Genomic DNA, 15,940 nt, shown 5'->3' with positions numbered 1-15,940 from the left:
GAAAACCCCCTCAGGATCACCAAGTGCAACCAATAAAGAACCCTGCTCTACAAACTTCACCCCCTCATCCCCATCCCCAAAGCACCATATCCAGGAGGCAGGTTTGAGGGGCAGAGGAGAGGACAAGGCCAGAAGCAGGCAGTGCTTGCTTGAGGAGGGGAGGGAGGGAAAAAAAGCAATGTGGGGAAAAAAAAAAACCAACCCAAACCAAACCAAAGCAGGAAGGGAGAAAGAGCAAAGGTCTCTTCCATTAGTCAAATCTGCCCTGGGAGCCTGCAAGCAAATCTCTGCTTTCCGGCTGCACGTCTCTTAATTCCTTTTGATGGCCACTTACAACATTATTACCTTCACCAGAGCATCTAGAGGCAAAGCCAAGTGCTGTGCCATCTATTTTCATTTTACAGTATCTCCCCCATAAAAATCTGCTTCAGGAGGGACTGGAGAGCAAGAGAAAGGGAGCAAGGAGGTGTGTGTGAATTTGCAACAAACAGAGCAACTGCACGGGTTGGAGAGGGGAAGGCTCCAGGGAGACCTTTAGTGGCCTTCCAGTCCCTGAAGGGAGGCTCCAGGGAGAGCTGGAGAGGGCCTGTGGGAGAGGAGAAGGGGCAATGGTTTGAAACTAGAGCAGGGCAGATTAAGACTGGACAGGAGGAAGAAGTTCTGGACTATGAGGGTGGTGAGACACTGGAATGGGGATGTGGATACCCCATCCCTGGACATGTTGAAGCCCAGGCTGGATGAGGCTTTGAGTGGGAGGTGCCCATGGCAGGGGAGTTGGAACTGGATGATCTTTTAAGATCCCTTCCAACCCAAACCACTCTATGAATATATATGGGGTTGGGTCGAGGGCTGGACCAGATGAGCTGTGAAGTCTCCTGTTTCCTCTGATTTTATGAATCTACGAATCTCTAAGATCCCTTCCAACTCAAGCCATTCTCTGATCCCCCTCCCAAACCCCTCCCTTCTCCCCACCCTTTTGCCTATTGCCTTCCCCCACCCTCCCCCCGCCCGGCTCCGCTCTGCTCCCCTTCCTCCCCTTCCCCTGCTGCCCGCTTGCCTCCACCTCTCTTCTCCCTTTTCCCTCCTCCCCTAGCTCTCCTCTAAACTAATTGCACAGCTCGGCTGTGTCTGGAGGAGAGCCACCGATCGATGGGTCGCTGTTGAAATGTTAATGCTAATCGTATAACCGCTCCGCCAGCGCCTCGCACTTCACTGGCAGCTCCAATTAATCTCAGGTAACGCAGCTCCTGACCTTCGGCTCCGAGCCGGGGCAGCAGCCAAGCGATGCTTATGTAATTACACCATGAAGTGTGTAATCACCTGCCCTAATCCCCGAGGCCTCACAATTAGCTGAGGCTTCGGTCGCTGGGCTGCCAAGTGCTTTGCCACCCAGGACAGCCTGCAGATGAATAACGGACAATTAAAGCGGCGTGACGGGGGCTAGGAGGTGTCCGTTCGATCGTAATTAGCTGTAATCATGGGGAGACGAGCCTGGCAGACGTGCTGCTCGCTTTAGAAGGAGCAATTTAGGGAAACGAGGAGGGGTTTTTTAACCGTTCAGTGGCTAGGCTGAGCGGTGCCCATGCCCCTTCACTCCCCAAACATCCAGCCAGTGCTGATCATTCCATGGCTAGGCTGAGCGGTGCCCATGCCCCTTCACTCCCCCAAACATCCAGCCAGTGCTGATCATTCTATGGCTAGGCTGAGCACTGCCCATGCCCCTTCACTCCCCCAAACATCCAGCCAGGTTTGATCATTCCATGGCTAGGCTGAGCACTGCCCATGCCCCTTCACTCCCCAAACATCCAGCCAGTGCTGATCATTCCATGGCAAGGCTGAGCGGTGCCCATGCCCCTTCACTCCCCAAACATCCAGCCAGTGCTGATCATTCCATGGCTAGGCTGAGCAGTGCCCATGCCCCTTCACTCCCCAAACATCCAGCCAGTGCTGATCATTCCATGGCTAGGCTGAGCACTGCCCATGCCCCTTCACTCCCCAAACATCCAGCCAGTGCTGATCATTCCATGGCTAGGCTGAGCGGTGCCCATGCCCCTTCAGTCCCCAAACATCCAGCCAGTGCTGATCATTCCATGGCTAGGCTGAGCACTGCCCATGCCCCTTCACTCCCCAAACATCCAGCCAGTGCTGATCATTCCATGGCTAGGCTGAGCGGTGCCCATGCCCCTTCACTCCCCAAACATCCAGCCAGTGCTGATCATTCCATGGCTAGCCTGAGCAGTGCCCATGCCCCTTCACTCCCCCAAACATCCAGCCAGTGCTGATCATTCCATGGCTAGGCTGAGCAGTGCCCATGCCCCTTCACTCCGCAAACATCCAGCCAGTGCTGATCATTCCATGGCTAGGCTGAGCACTGCCCATGCCCCTTCACTCCCCAAACATCCAGCCAGTGCTGATCATTCCATGGCTAGGCTGAGCGGTGCCCATGCCCCTTCACTCCCCAAACATCCAGCCAGTGCTGATCATTCCATGGCTAGGCTGAGCGGTGCCCATGCCCCTTCACTCCCCCAAACATCCAGCCAGTGCTGATCATTCCATGGCTAGGCTGAGCAGTGCCCATGCCCCTTCACTCCCCAAACACCCAGCCAGTGCTGATCATTCCATGGCTAGGCTGAGCGGTGCCCATGCCCCTTCACTCCCCCAAACATCCAGCCAGTGCTGATCATTCCATGGCTAGGCTGAGCGGTGCCCATGCCCCTTCACTCCCCCAAACATCCAGCCAGTGCTGATCATTCCATGGCAAGGCTGAGCAGTGCCCATGCCCCTTCACTCCGCAAACATCCAGCCAGTGCTGATCATTCCATGGCTAGGCTGAGCAGTGCCCATGCCCCTTCACTCCCCAAACATCCAGCCAGTGCTGATCATTCCATGGCTAGGCTGAGCAGTGCCCATGCCCCTTCACTCCCCAAACACCCAGCCAGTGCAGATCATTCCATGGCTAGGCTGAGCAGTGCCCATGCCCCTTCATCTCTCAATATTCAAATCATCTTTAACCATTCCCTAGGTAATCTAAGCAGTGCCCATGCCCCTTCCTCCCTAAAAACATCCAGCCAGTGCTGATCATTCCATGGCTAGGCTGAGCACTGCCCATGCCCCTTCATCCCCCTCCCCCCCAGAAATCAAGTCATCTTTAACCATTCCATAGGTATGCAGCAAAAGAAATGTTTCCTGACATCCAACCTAAAACTTCCCTTGGTACAATTTCAGACTAAGCAGTGCCCCTGCCCCTTCCTCCTCTCCTGGGGGAGGGAGAACAATGCACAGAAGCCCCCAAGGTGCTGGCTGCATGCAGAGAGCTCAGAAGGAAATGCTAAAACCAAAAGGAGCTTCTTGATTTTAACTGAGAGGAGACAATTTGTGCCCAGAAAACATACTGTTTGATGGGGCCTGGACTCTGGGAAATGAAAGAAATGCTAAAAACAGAAGAAGTTTCTTGATTTTAGCCAAGAAGAGACAATCTGTGCCCAGAAAACATTGTGTTTGATGGGGCCTGGGCACCAGGAGATGAAAGGTTCTCCCTTTGGTGGCAGCCTGATGCTAATCAGAGGCTATTTTTATGCTTTAATGTTGCACTACAGAGCCTAACTTTGATCCCTGAGGAATTCACATCTGCTCAAGACCCTGCAGTTCATCCTCTCTGTCCTCTCCTCAGAGCTGTGCAGCTTCCCAGCCTTTAGGGGTCAGGGATCAACCCACACTTTGGTCTGGGCAGTGAGGGGAGCTCTGGCTGGGCAGGGGGTGATGGTGGGGCAAAAGCCATCACTGCAGGACCTGCCCACGATGCCATGCACATGGCTGTGCACAACAGCTTGTGGTGGCTCTGAAGGGGCTGAGGTGGTTGTAAGGAACACATCAAGAGTGACTTTGAATGCGAGGGGTCAGCGGTTGCTTTATGTTACACACACAGCAGATGCTAGGGATGAGACCAAGGCTTTAGAGAATTCAGGGGGACACAGCCACACCTGCTGTCACCATGCCTGCCTGGCACAGCAGACCACATGGAGCTGTGGTCTCAGCAGCTCTGGAGCTCTCCACCACACACACACATAGGGCACAGCTGCCCAACAGCACCAAAGGTCCCACAGCTGGCACCGGTACAGCCACGGAGCCTGTAACCTGAAGCCATGGGAGGATGGATGAGTCACTGCACCTCTCCTGCCAGCCCTAATGCTCAGCACTGGTCCTCAGCAGCAGCTCTCTCAGAAAGCAAGCAGCCATGCTCATCAATATTCAGGGACAAGGGACTCTGCTCCCTGCAGGCAGACTTGACACTCCCTGGCCCATGCTGCAGAGCCCCCGAGGAGCAGCGACTCGCACAGCACGGAGGACAGATGCTTTCTGCTGTGCCTCAGGCCCAGCCTCCCGGCCATCCGGGCACAGAACCTGTTGGAGCCTGCCCCTGCTCCCTTCCAGCCCATCTGCCTGAGGCCTGGCACGGAAACCTGGCACAGGAGGGAGGGAGCACGACCAAGTCGTGTCCTGGCACAGGGCTGGGAAGCCCTCCCAGGCTGCCTGGTACAGACACAGCCAACTCCTTCCAAGCAAGCCTGGGAATGAACTGGCAACCCCGGAGTAAAGAGCCCCAGGGACTTTAACAAAGGCTACAGTGCTTTCAGGCAGCCTTGCACCACAACACAAACCCTCACATCCCTTCCTGGGTCATGTATCAGCCTTCAGCAGCCCCCCCCCCCCCAATTAATTTCCTTCCTCCTCCTCTTCCTCCTCTCAGAGTAAGGGCTAAATTACAGTCCTGTACTCTGAGAATGTGAATTTAGCCCTTGGCAATTACATCCATAAGCCTTGTCCTTACCTTGCAGGGAGCAGCTCTGTATTGCTGCATGTTCCTCCCCTCCTCACCCCCTTTTTGTGTGTGTGTGTGTTCCTCTCCCCCTAATATGCCAGCTGGAGGCTTCTGAGCAGGGTATTAGGGGATTTGCACTGCATGCTGCTAAATTTGATATGTCCTTTAACAGGAGACAAATGGTTCTCAAGGCTTAAAAAGTATCGACTTTTCTTTAACAATAAGCACTAATGGCCTTCAAATAATCAATATTTAAAGTCATTATGGGGTTACACATTATACTGTTAAAACCAAGCCTTTCACTTTAACCCCATCGTATCCTCCCTGAAGCCCAGCAGCACTGCCTGGCCTGCCCCCCCACCCCCCCTCCCCTTGACTCCCTCCAAGCTCAAAAGGCAAGCTGGAAGCACAGGCTGTGACTGGAGATGTGAGAGGGTCAGGAAATGCAGATTGAAACCGGCAAGGCATGGAAATAAATTTAGAACGGATGGAAGAGGGGAGGAAAGGGGGGTGGGGAGGGGGGGGGGTGGTGGAGAAGAATGCATGAAAGCTCTGCTTGCTTCTGCTTTGCATTTGATAGGAAGAGACACTTGAAACCCGAGGTAACAGGCAAGCAGCACACAGCTCCTTGCTGGTTTGCCATCCACAGGCACTGCCTGTGCCAGGGAGGGAGAATAAATAAAAGGAAAGGGCTTGCTCTAAATGGAGTTTGGGATTTCCAGGCAGAAAGAGACAGGTACTGGGGCTGCCCTCAGAAGGGGAGGACTGGCCACAGCATGGGTCTGCTTTGTGCTGTCAGGGGAAATCACTCCCTCGAAATCCAGACTGGTGCTAAAACCAAATTAGTTAAATCAGGTCAAGCTCTTTGGCCTTTGCTCTGCATAACACTCAGCCTGCTGGGATCTGGGGATCTTCCCAGCACACAAATCAGAGATAGATGGATACAGCATTCAGAGCAGAGAGGGGGATGCAGGTAGGTAAGAGCAGGAGAGAGAATGTGGGCAAAGAGGACAGGAGAATATGGCCCTGGAGCAAAGGAGAAACAACGCAGGGGAAGGACTCAGGTGGTGAAAGGGAAGAATGGCAGCAACAGCAGATGCAAAGAACACAATCCAAAACTCCATGCTGGGTATTTCAGGTACAGCTCTGCACAGGGGAAAGCTCTGCACAATGTTTGTCAGCTTTCTGCAAGGGAAGTGCATCTCTGAGACTCTAAGAACACTCTGGCCCAAGGGCTCAGCTGCCCAGGAACTCAGCAGGCCAGGATGCTGATGGCATCTCACCCAGGCAGTATTTCTTGCTCCCTGGCATCCCTCCTGCCTTCACTCCATAATTGTCTGAGGTCCTGGAAGATGAATTATGTCCCTAATGCTTCTTACAGACAGCACCAAAGGCAGCTGAATGCTCTCACTAAAGTATCTCCTCAACACTTGCCCTTCCTCTGACTAAAATTTGCCTTCTCTTCCTCCTCCTCCTGTAGGAGAGGAGCAGGTTCCCCACACAGTCCCCCCTGCCACACTGCTCGCATGAGAGCAGCCTCCCACCAACCCTAACACACAACTGATGCACCATTAGCTCCTGAGCTTCACCTCACTGAGCACACATTGAAGGCAGCTCACCCAGCCTGGCCTGAGCACCTCTGCAGAGCCTTCCACGGCAGAGAAAAGTTTTCCTTTGAAGGGAGGTGAACAGAAATGTTCCCCAGGCTTCACACACACTATCCTGCTCTGTGAGAAAGTCTGCTCTGCTCAAGAGCAGCAGCAAGTTCTGCAGCACGTACCAGGAGATGAGCTGCTTGGATGCCAGGCTAAACGACCCCAGCAAAACCAAGCCAACACTGGCAGCAAACTCTGGAGACAGGATCCAAGGAGCAGGATCCAAGCAGCTCTGCATCTCTGCAGGGCACAGCCACCTGCCATTTTTGCAGGAGACACAGCAGTTTGGAGATGGGAAGCACTCCAAGCTGGAGTAGTTACAATGACACCTTCGAGTTGTACCCTTTCCTCTTCCAAGTCTTTTTATAACACTGAAGCTGAAAACCTTCTCAAACAAACCACCAGGGCCTGGCACTCCAAGATCCAAGTCTGAATCAGTCTAGAGAATGATCCAAAAAAACCAAAATCATGACACCAAATGGAGTCTCAAGCCTGCAGCTTGAGTCTGCTTTTGGCCAAGGCACACCAGCTTTAGTAACTCTATTCCACAGATAAGGAAGCTGGAGCCAAGGGCTGAAGGAAACCACTGCTCTCCTGAAAGCACCTTGGAACAAGCAAATTCACGCTGAGTGTGTCTGTGTGCACAGGTAGCATCTCCTTCAGAGCCACTTCCCCCTGCCTGCCTTGTGCTGAGCACCATTAAACCCCCCAGCTTGCTTCTGAGCAGCAAAGGTGGATGCTCACTGGTTGACTCAAGTCTGAACATCTCTCATCTTCTCCAGTGCTCCCCAGCTCAGACTCATCACCCACACCTGGGGAAGGGAAAACTGCAGATAGTTCCCACCAGCAGGCAAAGGTCCCTGCAGGAACACCAGCACTGCCCTGATAACTGGGTGACCAGTGTGGGTTCTTCCCCTCCTTGCTTGCCCAGACATCAAGGCTGGAGTCTGGGGTGGTTAATTATTCCTGCCCACAACGCTGCTGCACCCCAGAGCTGACCTGATCCCCACAGACCTCCTGACAGGAAGCTGGAATGGAATTTTAACACCACACCAGCCAGTTCACATCCCCCTGTATCATACATTATTGCTTCTGCTCCTGGCCAAGGAGATGCCATAAATCTACCTACAGTTTGCCTACATTCATGAGTCAGCTTCCTCCTATTGCCTCCTCCTCCTCTGTTTGGCCCACCTGAACCTTCTAAAGTTTCTGTACCTTCAGCACAAAGGTGCACAGAGGCTGCTTTGATTTACCCCCTTGACAAAGGCCATGGCAGCCAAGTACAAAACCCAAGGCTAAGAGGGAGAATGGAAGGGAGAAATGAACCTTCTTCCCAAATGATTTAACACTTCCTGGCCAAGCCCAGCTCCACCAGCCAGGACACCTGCCTGGCAGTGGCAAGCACCTCTGCATCTGACACACATCCAACTCCTTTGCGCTTTGCCCCTCCTACGTGCAGCACCTCCCCGTAATAAGCAACCTCCACCCTCCTGAAAGTGCCTTTTCAGCCAGGCCTCAGGCTGGCCTGGCACTTCTCCAGGCCACACATAGCTGGAGAAAGGTTCCTGATGCCTGGCTGCACTCAAACTCCTCTATCTCTGCATTCCTCACGGGTCTGCCTCCAATCCACGTGGACTGGGTTGGATTTTCTTTGGTGGGTTAGCCAAAGTACGCTGGGAGGAGAAAGTCTGCCCAGCCCCTGCACACTGCAAACCCCCTGGGCAGAAAGAAGGCAAAGCAGCATCCCCAAGGCTAGAAATGATGGCCATGACTTTGAACTCCACACATGCTACATTGCAGCCTGCTGCCTATCCCCACCTCCAAGATGAAAGGCAGAAAGCCTGGAGACTGGAACCTTTCATGGCTTGCCCCATGACACTCGAAGCCTTTGTGTCCCTGGGGCTGCCAGGCCCTCTCCCACCTCTGCTACCCCTGTCAGAAACACAGGAGCTTTAATTTCATTTCCTTCTGAAGTTTTCAGTTGCAGAGGGAATGGCTTGTGGCACAGGCCAAGATAAATGAGGTAGAATTTCCTGGGGGGGCAGAATCTGTGTGTGAAAAGCAGCTTTCCAGCAGTCCTCTACCAATGGGACAGGCAGGCTGTGCCTCTTCTTCCTCAAGAAAGAATACTCCTTCTCTTTCTACTCCATCCTAGAGCATCCCCTTTTCTTTCTATTCCATCCCAAAGAATTTTCTTCTCCTTCTACTCCACCCCAGAGCGTTTCTTTCTCTATCTACTCCATCCCAAAGCACTCTTTATCTGGTAGTGGTGTGAAATACCAACCTAAAAGACATTTTAATGTGTTCTTCACCCAAGAACAGATTAATGCCTAGCATCTGCTCTGGAGACCCATGGCAGGATTAGGATCATTCCCAGCAGCCAGTCACTAACCTGGATTTGCACAAGCCCACATCACCCTGCTTTGCACAGGACATCCCAGCACGCCCAGGGCCACTCTTTTGAACCTGCATAACGCCCAAGAGAGACCTTAATGCTTTATGAGGGCTAACTAAGCCTGCCCACCTCCACGTGCACTGCCACCCTCCCCTCCTAGACCCCTACCCCACCCACTCACAAGCCTTTCCAGGCTGCCTCTGTAGGTTACCCGCCAGCCCAAGGCAGGATCCCCGCTGCCCATGCAATGGAGCAAACCCCGCCCCGGGGCGTGGGTGAGCCGGGGGGGCGGCCCCTGTCCCCTCGGTACCTCTCGGGGAAGTGGGTGTCCCTGTGCTGGGGGAGGCCCTGCTTCCTCCGCTGGCTGGAAGAGTTGCTGGCCGAGGGGATGTGCGCTTCCATCGCGCCGGGGTTCCGCGCCGCTGCCGCCGCTGCCACCTCCTGTCGTGCCCGCAGGAGATCTGGGGAGAAGGAAAGAGATGAGCTGCCGCTGCCAGCCACGACAGCCAACGCACCCCTAGCACGCACACATCCTTGTCTCCCGGATTCCAGACCCGCACAGGCACCCACCCCCGGCCGTGCTTCGGCTCCCCGCGGGATGCTCCAGGGCTGCCGCAGGCTCCCCGCGGGCGACAGCGCTGCTGCCGGGGCTGCTCCCGTCCCGTCCCTCCCCGCAAGCCCCTCAGGCGACAGCTTGGCTCCTTAACCCCCCTCCCCCTCGCCAGTCTCGGCGGTGCGGACAAGCTGTCAAGCACCGGGGGAAGGCGGCGGGGGGCGGGAGCGCGGCCGGTCCTGCGGCTCCGCGGCCCCGAGCGGCTCCCGGTGCTCACCCGGCGGAGCGGGGCTCGGAGCGGGATCTGCCGCCACCGCCGAGGGAGTTTGGCAGCGGAGGAAATTGTGCAACTACGGGAGGGGGTGGATTGCTGTTTAATTGCCTTCCTGTCGGAGGGAGGGAAAGAGGGAGGGAAGGAGGGAAGAAAGGGAGGGAAGGATGGATTGGGGGAGAGGAAGGGGAGGCAAAAAGAGAAGGAGGCTTTCCCGAGCTGCCCCTCTGCCTCTCCGCGGGTGCGGAGCACCGGGGCCGGCAACTCCTGGCCCGTTCCCCCCATTCCCCGACCAGCACCTGACTCGCCGAGCCCGCGGGGAGCGGAGCCGGCCCAAGCCGGGGAGCCGCGGCCGCGTCCCCCGCCGCGACCCGCCCCCGAGCAGCCGGGCCCGGGCGCCAGTCCCCGCCTTGAGCTCCGCTGGTTTCAACCGCCCCGACCGCGGGGGTCGCGGAGTTCGCTCTGCACCCGGCTCCCTGTGGCGGGGCAGCTGCCTCCTCCTCGCCAAAATCATTGCCCAGCATCACCTGCTGTGAAGCCTTCCCTGTCCCAGCATCTCCCACGGTAGAGGATGGAGGCTGCTTCCCTGGGTGGTCCCTACCCCCTTTGGTTGAGGAGCATCTGCCTTCCTCCACCTCACCTGGTTGGGGTGCAACCATCCCTGCCACCAGTGACAAGGCAGCAAGCAGTAGGGCTGCAGAGTGCCAAGGGCAATGTTTTCCCAATCACCAAGGGTGTAGGGGACGGTGCAGCCCTGGTCTTTGCAAGATGGGGGGCAGGGGTGGTAGAAGTTGCTCCTGGGGAGATTCCAATTGGACTCCAGAAGAAAATGTTTCCTCATGAGAGCAGTGAGACACTGGAATCACCTCCCAAGGGAAGCAGTGGATTCCCCTACACTGGGCACTTTTAAGACCCAGCTTGCCAGGGGGCTGTGCCTGCTCCTTGCAACGCCACTGTGACCTAGAAAGGTTGGGCCAGAAGATCCTGGAGGTCCCTTCCAACCTGGCATTCTGTGACACTCACACCAGCTGTGCTGACAAAGGCTCTTTCAGAGTGCTTGCAGTTAAGCATCAGGAGACCCTTGGTTTCTATTCTAAAAGATCCTATACACAACTCGCTTCCACCCCACAACAAAACCTCAGCTGCCACTCACAGGAGGCACAGGAAACAACACACACACAGATGCATGCTGAGAGGAAACCTCCTTCGTACACTCCCTCTGCTCCTCTCTGCAAAAGGAAAGCAAAACACAGCTGGGGAGGAGAGGAGAGGAAGATTTGTCTTCATGAACACACTCTGGTTGGAATCAATCTGCATACTGAGATTTCAGAGCACTCCATGTCCATGTATTAGTCCTGATTCACAAAGCTAAGTTAATGTAAGAGTGTGGCATGACCCTGGGGGTGTTCCATTCCCATCTCCTTGCCTGCCTTTCTATCACTGTGCTGTTCTCCTTCGATTCTGGAAATCTCAGCCGTCCCCATCAGCCCCAAGAGGTGCTCAGCCTTGCCCCATCACGTGGGGCTGTTCAGCCTGGAGAAAAGAAGGCTCCAGGGAGACCTCATAGTGACCTTCCAGTACCTGAAAAGGGGCTACAAGAAAGCTGGGAAGGGACTTTTAACATGTGCTTGCAGTGATAGAATGAGGCAAAACAGCTTTGAGCTGGAAGAGGAGAGATGTGAGCCTGGAGATTAGGAAGAAATTCTTTCCAGTGAGGGTGGGGAGACAGCAGAAGAGGCTGCCCAGGGAGGCTGTGGATGCTCCCTTCTTGGGGTGTTCAAGGCCAGGTTAGAAGAGGCCTTGAGCAACCTGGGCTGGTGGGAGGTGCTCCTGCCCATGGCAGGGGGTTGGAACTGGATGAGCTTGAAGGCCCCTTCCACCCCAGCCCATTCTGTGACTGCATGCATCACCTGAGCAGGTATTTTAGCGATGGTCAGGGCTGGAGACCCATGGTGGGACTGCGAGTTGGGAGTGAAACTGCTTCCACAGCTGCTATTTTTGCTGGCAGTAGGGAGCATATTGGTACCTGAACGCTCCCAGCCACATCCATGCCCACACAACCTCCATCCCCAGGATCCTGACGGGGCTGGGGGGAAGGACACCAGCGTGCAAACGCCGGGGGGGGGGGGGTGGGTTTGCAGGGGAGCACACAGAAAAGAGTGAAACTCCAAACCCCATCAGAACCAAAGAAAAAAAGAGAAAAGCCTGGAGAATTCTGCCAGGCAGGGCCTGTGCACCTTCCATGTTTATAAATTCATTATCTGAACAGCCCAGGTCACTGCTTATTGCCACAGTGGCTGTAATTTAGAAGCCTGGCATGCAGCCAGCTCCAGAAGCTGCATTGATCCTGAATGACCGCAACAACCCCCCGCACGCACACCACCCCCCCCCCCTCCCCTCCTTCTCTCTCCCCTCTTCCCTCCCCTGTGCTTCCACCCCCCTGGCTCAGCCCTCTCCCCCCCCCAGGAGCTGTTATTTACAATCCTGCACTCTGACAGTTGGGAAATCAGATTGATTGACAGTGGGACGCTGGCGGATGGAGGTTCCAGGCATGGAGACAGACTGAATTCAGAATGTGGGATGAATGCCACTGGGAGAATGGGGGGGGGGGGGGGGGGGAGGAAGGTTGGGAAAGGAAGGGGGGGGGGATTGAAAAAGCAATTAAAACAAAACCAAAAATTACATTATTAAGCTTTTTAAAAATGATTAATGCCACTGGTGCTGCCTCCCTGAGAGCCCACACTGCTTTGGGCTGGCACCAAGCATTTAGAGCCCCACCAGAGCCCCCCCGTGGTGGGGAGAGGACCCAAAATACACCCAAGTTTTGTCTTCTCCATGTTACACCAGAGAAATCCGTCAGTGCAGGCCTCAGCCCACCCCAAAACCCTGGTGTGATCCCTCACCATGCTGAGGAGACAACTCAAGAGTCCTAAGAGCTATGTCAGGCTCCCAATGTAATGAGCTACTTGGGTCCTGTCCTGGGGGGCAAGCAGGGGGTGATACCAGCTGTCCTGCATGCTCAGCAGCCATCCTGTGCCCAGGCTGAGTGGTCCATCATGGCTGGCTGTGACCCCAGCAGCACACACAATGCTTTCTGCAGGGCTGGGGCAGCAATGTGCATGCAGCGTGGTCTACACAGACCTGCAAGGCACGAATATTCTGTGTCTGCATGTCTGCAGGTGTTCCTGGAGCTCTTTGGGCTGGGAGAGACCTTCAGTACCACTGAGTCCAAGTGGCAATCCAACACCACCATGCCCATTAAACCTTATCCCCAAGTGCCATGTCCCCAAGTTTTCTGAACACCTCCAGGGATGGGGACTCCACCACCCCCCTGGGCAGCCTCTTCCAACCCCTGACCACTCTTGCAGCAAAGAAATTTTTCCTCATCTCCAACCTAAATCTCCCCTGGCACAATTTCAGGCCATTTCCTCTCATCCTATCACCTGATTACTAGAGAGATGAGACCAACCTCACTCCAGCCTCCTTTCAGGGAGCTGTAGAGAGCAATGAGGTCTCCCCTCAGCCTCCCTTTTCTCCAGGCTGCACAACCCCAGTTCCCTCAGCTGCTCCTCACCAGCCCTGTTCCCCAGACCCTTCACCAGCTTTATTTCCCTTCTGTGGACCTACTCCAGCCTTTCAATGTCCTTCCTGGAGCAAGGGGCCAGAAACTGAACCCAGGATTCAAGGTGCAGCCTCACCAGTGCCAAGCACAGGGGCACAATCACTTCCATGGTCCAGCTGGCCACACTATACCCAGGCCAGGATGTTGTTGGCTTTCTTGGCCACCTGGGCACAGGCTGGCTCATGTTCAGCCAGCTGTCAGCCAGCACCTCCAGGTCCTTTTCTGCTGGGCAGCTGCCAGCCACTCTGCCCCAAGCCTGGAGCATTACCCTTCTGTCCATGATGCACATTCTAGGCTGTCCTCTGCCAGGCTGTGCTCCTGTTCACTGTACACAGGCAAACTCCAGCCCTAGGGTGCATGGCTTTGCCCTATACTTATGTGCCATGTTGGCAGGAGCTCTGCAGCTCTAGTAAACACTTGGGACAGCCTTGTACCAGGCACAGAAGCATGTGCCATGCTCACCACAGCTTTCTGCTGTGCCTCCTTGCTGATAAGCAAATCCTTACTCCACAGAGGAGGGAATCTCCTTCTTGCCCCTAGAGAAGCCAATCAAATCAAACAGAGTGGAAAAGAAGACACCCTCTTCATTAACCTAACAAGGAGCCCTGGGGATTTACACTCCAGAGCAGAGATTCTCCTCCAGCTCTTGCTGGATGCTTCCCTGATGCTGTTTGCACTCCCTCCCTGGATCACCCAGGCAGGTCCCGGACAGCCTTGGGTAAGAAGCACCAGAGGTTCTTGCACAGCTTCCCACTCACAGTTCAACCCTCTGGTTCCAAGACTGGAACAGCCTCACCTCTTCCATCTCCTTAGCTTTGCCTGATCCAGACAACTGAGTTCTTTCCCTCACTCCTGCATCACAGGACTTGGGTACAACACATGGCTTTACCCTGGGCCAAGCAGGCTTTGCTTGCTGGAGGGCAGGTGAAGGCAGCTGAGGAGCTCTGGCCCATAGAGGGATGCTTGTGGCTCACCTGAGGACAGGTGAAGGCAGCTGAGGAGCTCTGGCCCATAGAGGGATGCTTGTGGCTCACCTGAGGACAGGTGAAGCCAGCTGAGGAGCTCCTAAGCCCCCAGAGAGACACTTGTGGCTCCTGCAGGCTGCCAGGCGGTTCCCAGGGCAGAACCTCTAACTGGCTGGTGCCCCCTTTAGGCACAGCACAGGATGCTGCAGCTGAGCCAGAGGCAGGCAGATTCCTCCACAAACCAGGCAAAAGTCTTCCAGCAATCCTTCAGTTCCTGTGGGACCCATTAGGCTCTGGTATTGCAGGACACTTAGCCAGCCAGGACACCACTCCAGCAGCACTGGACAGTGGTAGCTGTAATGAGGAGGCTGCTTCAGGACCAGGTTTGGGATTTTTCTCTTCATGCATTAATGTAATTGTACAAGCAGCAGCCTCCATTTAAAGAGCAGGATGGCAGCACCTTGCCTTCCACACAGAGATTGGTGCAGAAATACTCCTGTGCTGCTACAGCCTGGCAGCAGCAGAGAGGCACAATCTGCTGTGCACACAACAGGGCCTAAATAAAGGCAGGCTGGGAGGTCCCCCAGCTATCCCCCTAGTGCCCAGCTCAACCTCAGAGAACCAATGCCACCCTGAGAAGGTCTGGGGACAGTTTCTCAGCACTGGAAGCTGCAACCTGCAGGGTCCTTGAGGCAATGCTCTGAGGAAGCCCTCACCAAGGCAGCATGCACTGGGCATGGAAGTTCTCCCTTTCAACAACCCTCTGCCTCACTTTTCCACAGCAGGGCTGGTTTTGGCTAGGGCAGGAGCAGATCAATCCTCTGTGATGTAAAGATAATTGCTTTCAACAGATGATACCACAGCTGAACCTGCCCCACTGACTTCAGCACTTGCCTGCTAAGCTGTCTTCACTGCAGCTTAGCTTCATCTGCATATTTTAATTGCCCATGGAATCGTAAGACATCCACTTCTCATTAAGGTGAAAGGTCTTTAACACCAATTTGTGCCATGTCTGCATGCAGCAACAACTGCAGGAACTTTCTAAACCTGACACTGTCAATGTTTAACTAAACCCTCCAACAACAGCCTGCTCTTTCAGCTCCCATCACTAAATGGCAGCAGGATCTGGCACTGCCCACGTCTCACAACCCTCCTGCATGATGCCAGCTCTCACTCCCATTCCTTCAGCATCCTAGAGAATTGTCAGGGTTGGAAGGGATCTGAAGGCTCAGCCAGTTCCAACCCCCCTGCCATGGGCAGGGACACCTCACTACAGCAGGTTGCTCACAGCCACATCCAGCCTGGCTGCAAAAACCTCCAGGGATGAGGCTTCCACCACTTCTGTGACCCAAGGAAGACTTAGAGCACAGGTTCTGCATGTTCAGTTCAACATGAACTCTTGAGACAGAGGTCAACAAAGGATCCCCCTCACCACCACTGCAACATGTGGAGTGGTGATGGTGCAACTCATCTGCCCCAGTAAACACATCCCAGAATCACTGAATTGTTTGGGTTGGAAAAGCCCTTTAGGAGCATCCAGTCCAAGCATTCCCTAACTCTACCAAGCCTGGTGCTAAACCACATGCCCCAGCACCACATCTCTGCAGCTCTGAAACACCTCCAGGGATGGGGATTCAACCACCTCCCACTGTTTGAGAAC

The 15,940-nt window shown here is 54.8% G+C and overlaps 1 protein-coding gene across 6 annotated transcripts in view; it reads right to left on the bottom strand.

Annotated features, from left to right (window-relative positions):
• SAMD11 (sterile alpha motif domain containing 11) overlaps window positions 1-15,940 on the bottom strand; it is a 134,708-nt gene that overhangs the window by 20,606 nt on the left and 98,162 nt on the right. For all 6 annotated transcript variants that reach the window (XM_054175766.1, XM_054175767.1, XM_054175770.1 and 3 more), the window contains exon 8: window positions 9,180-9,330. In XM_054175766.1, coding sequence (XP_054031741.1) covers window positions 9,180-9,330 — 151 coding nt within the window. The remainder of the gene's footprint in view (window positions 1-9,179; window positions 9,331-15,940) is intronic.

Source organism: Dryobates pubescens, chromosome 33 (assembly GCF_014839835.1).
Source record: "Dryobates pubescens isolate bDryPub1 chromosome 33, bDryPub1.pri, whole genome shotgun sequence".
NCBI lineage: Eukaryota > Metazoa > Chordata > Aves > Piciformes > Picidae > Dryobates > Dryobates pubescens.
Note: the sequence above shows the minus strand (reverse complement) of the source record. Positions and strands in the feature narration are given on the sequence as shown.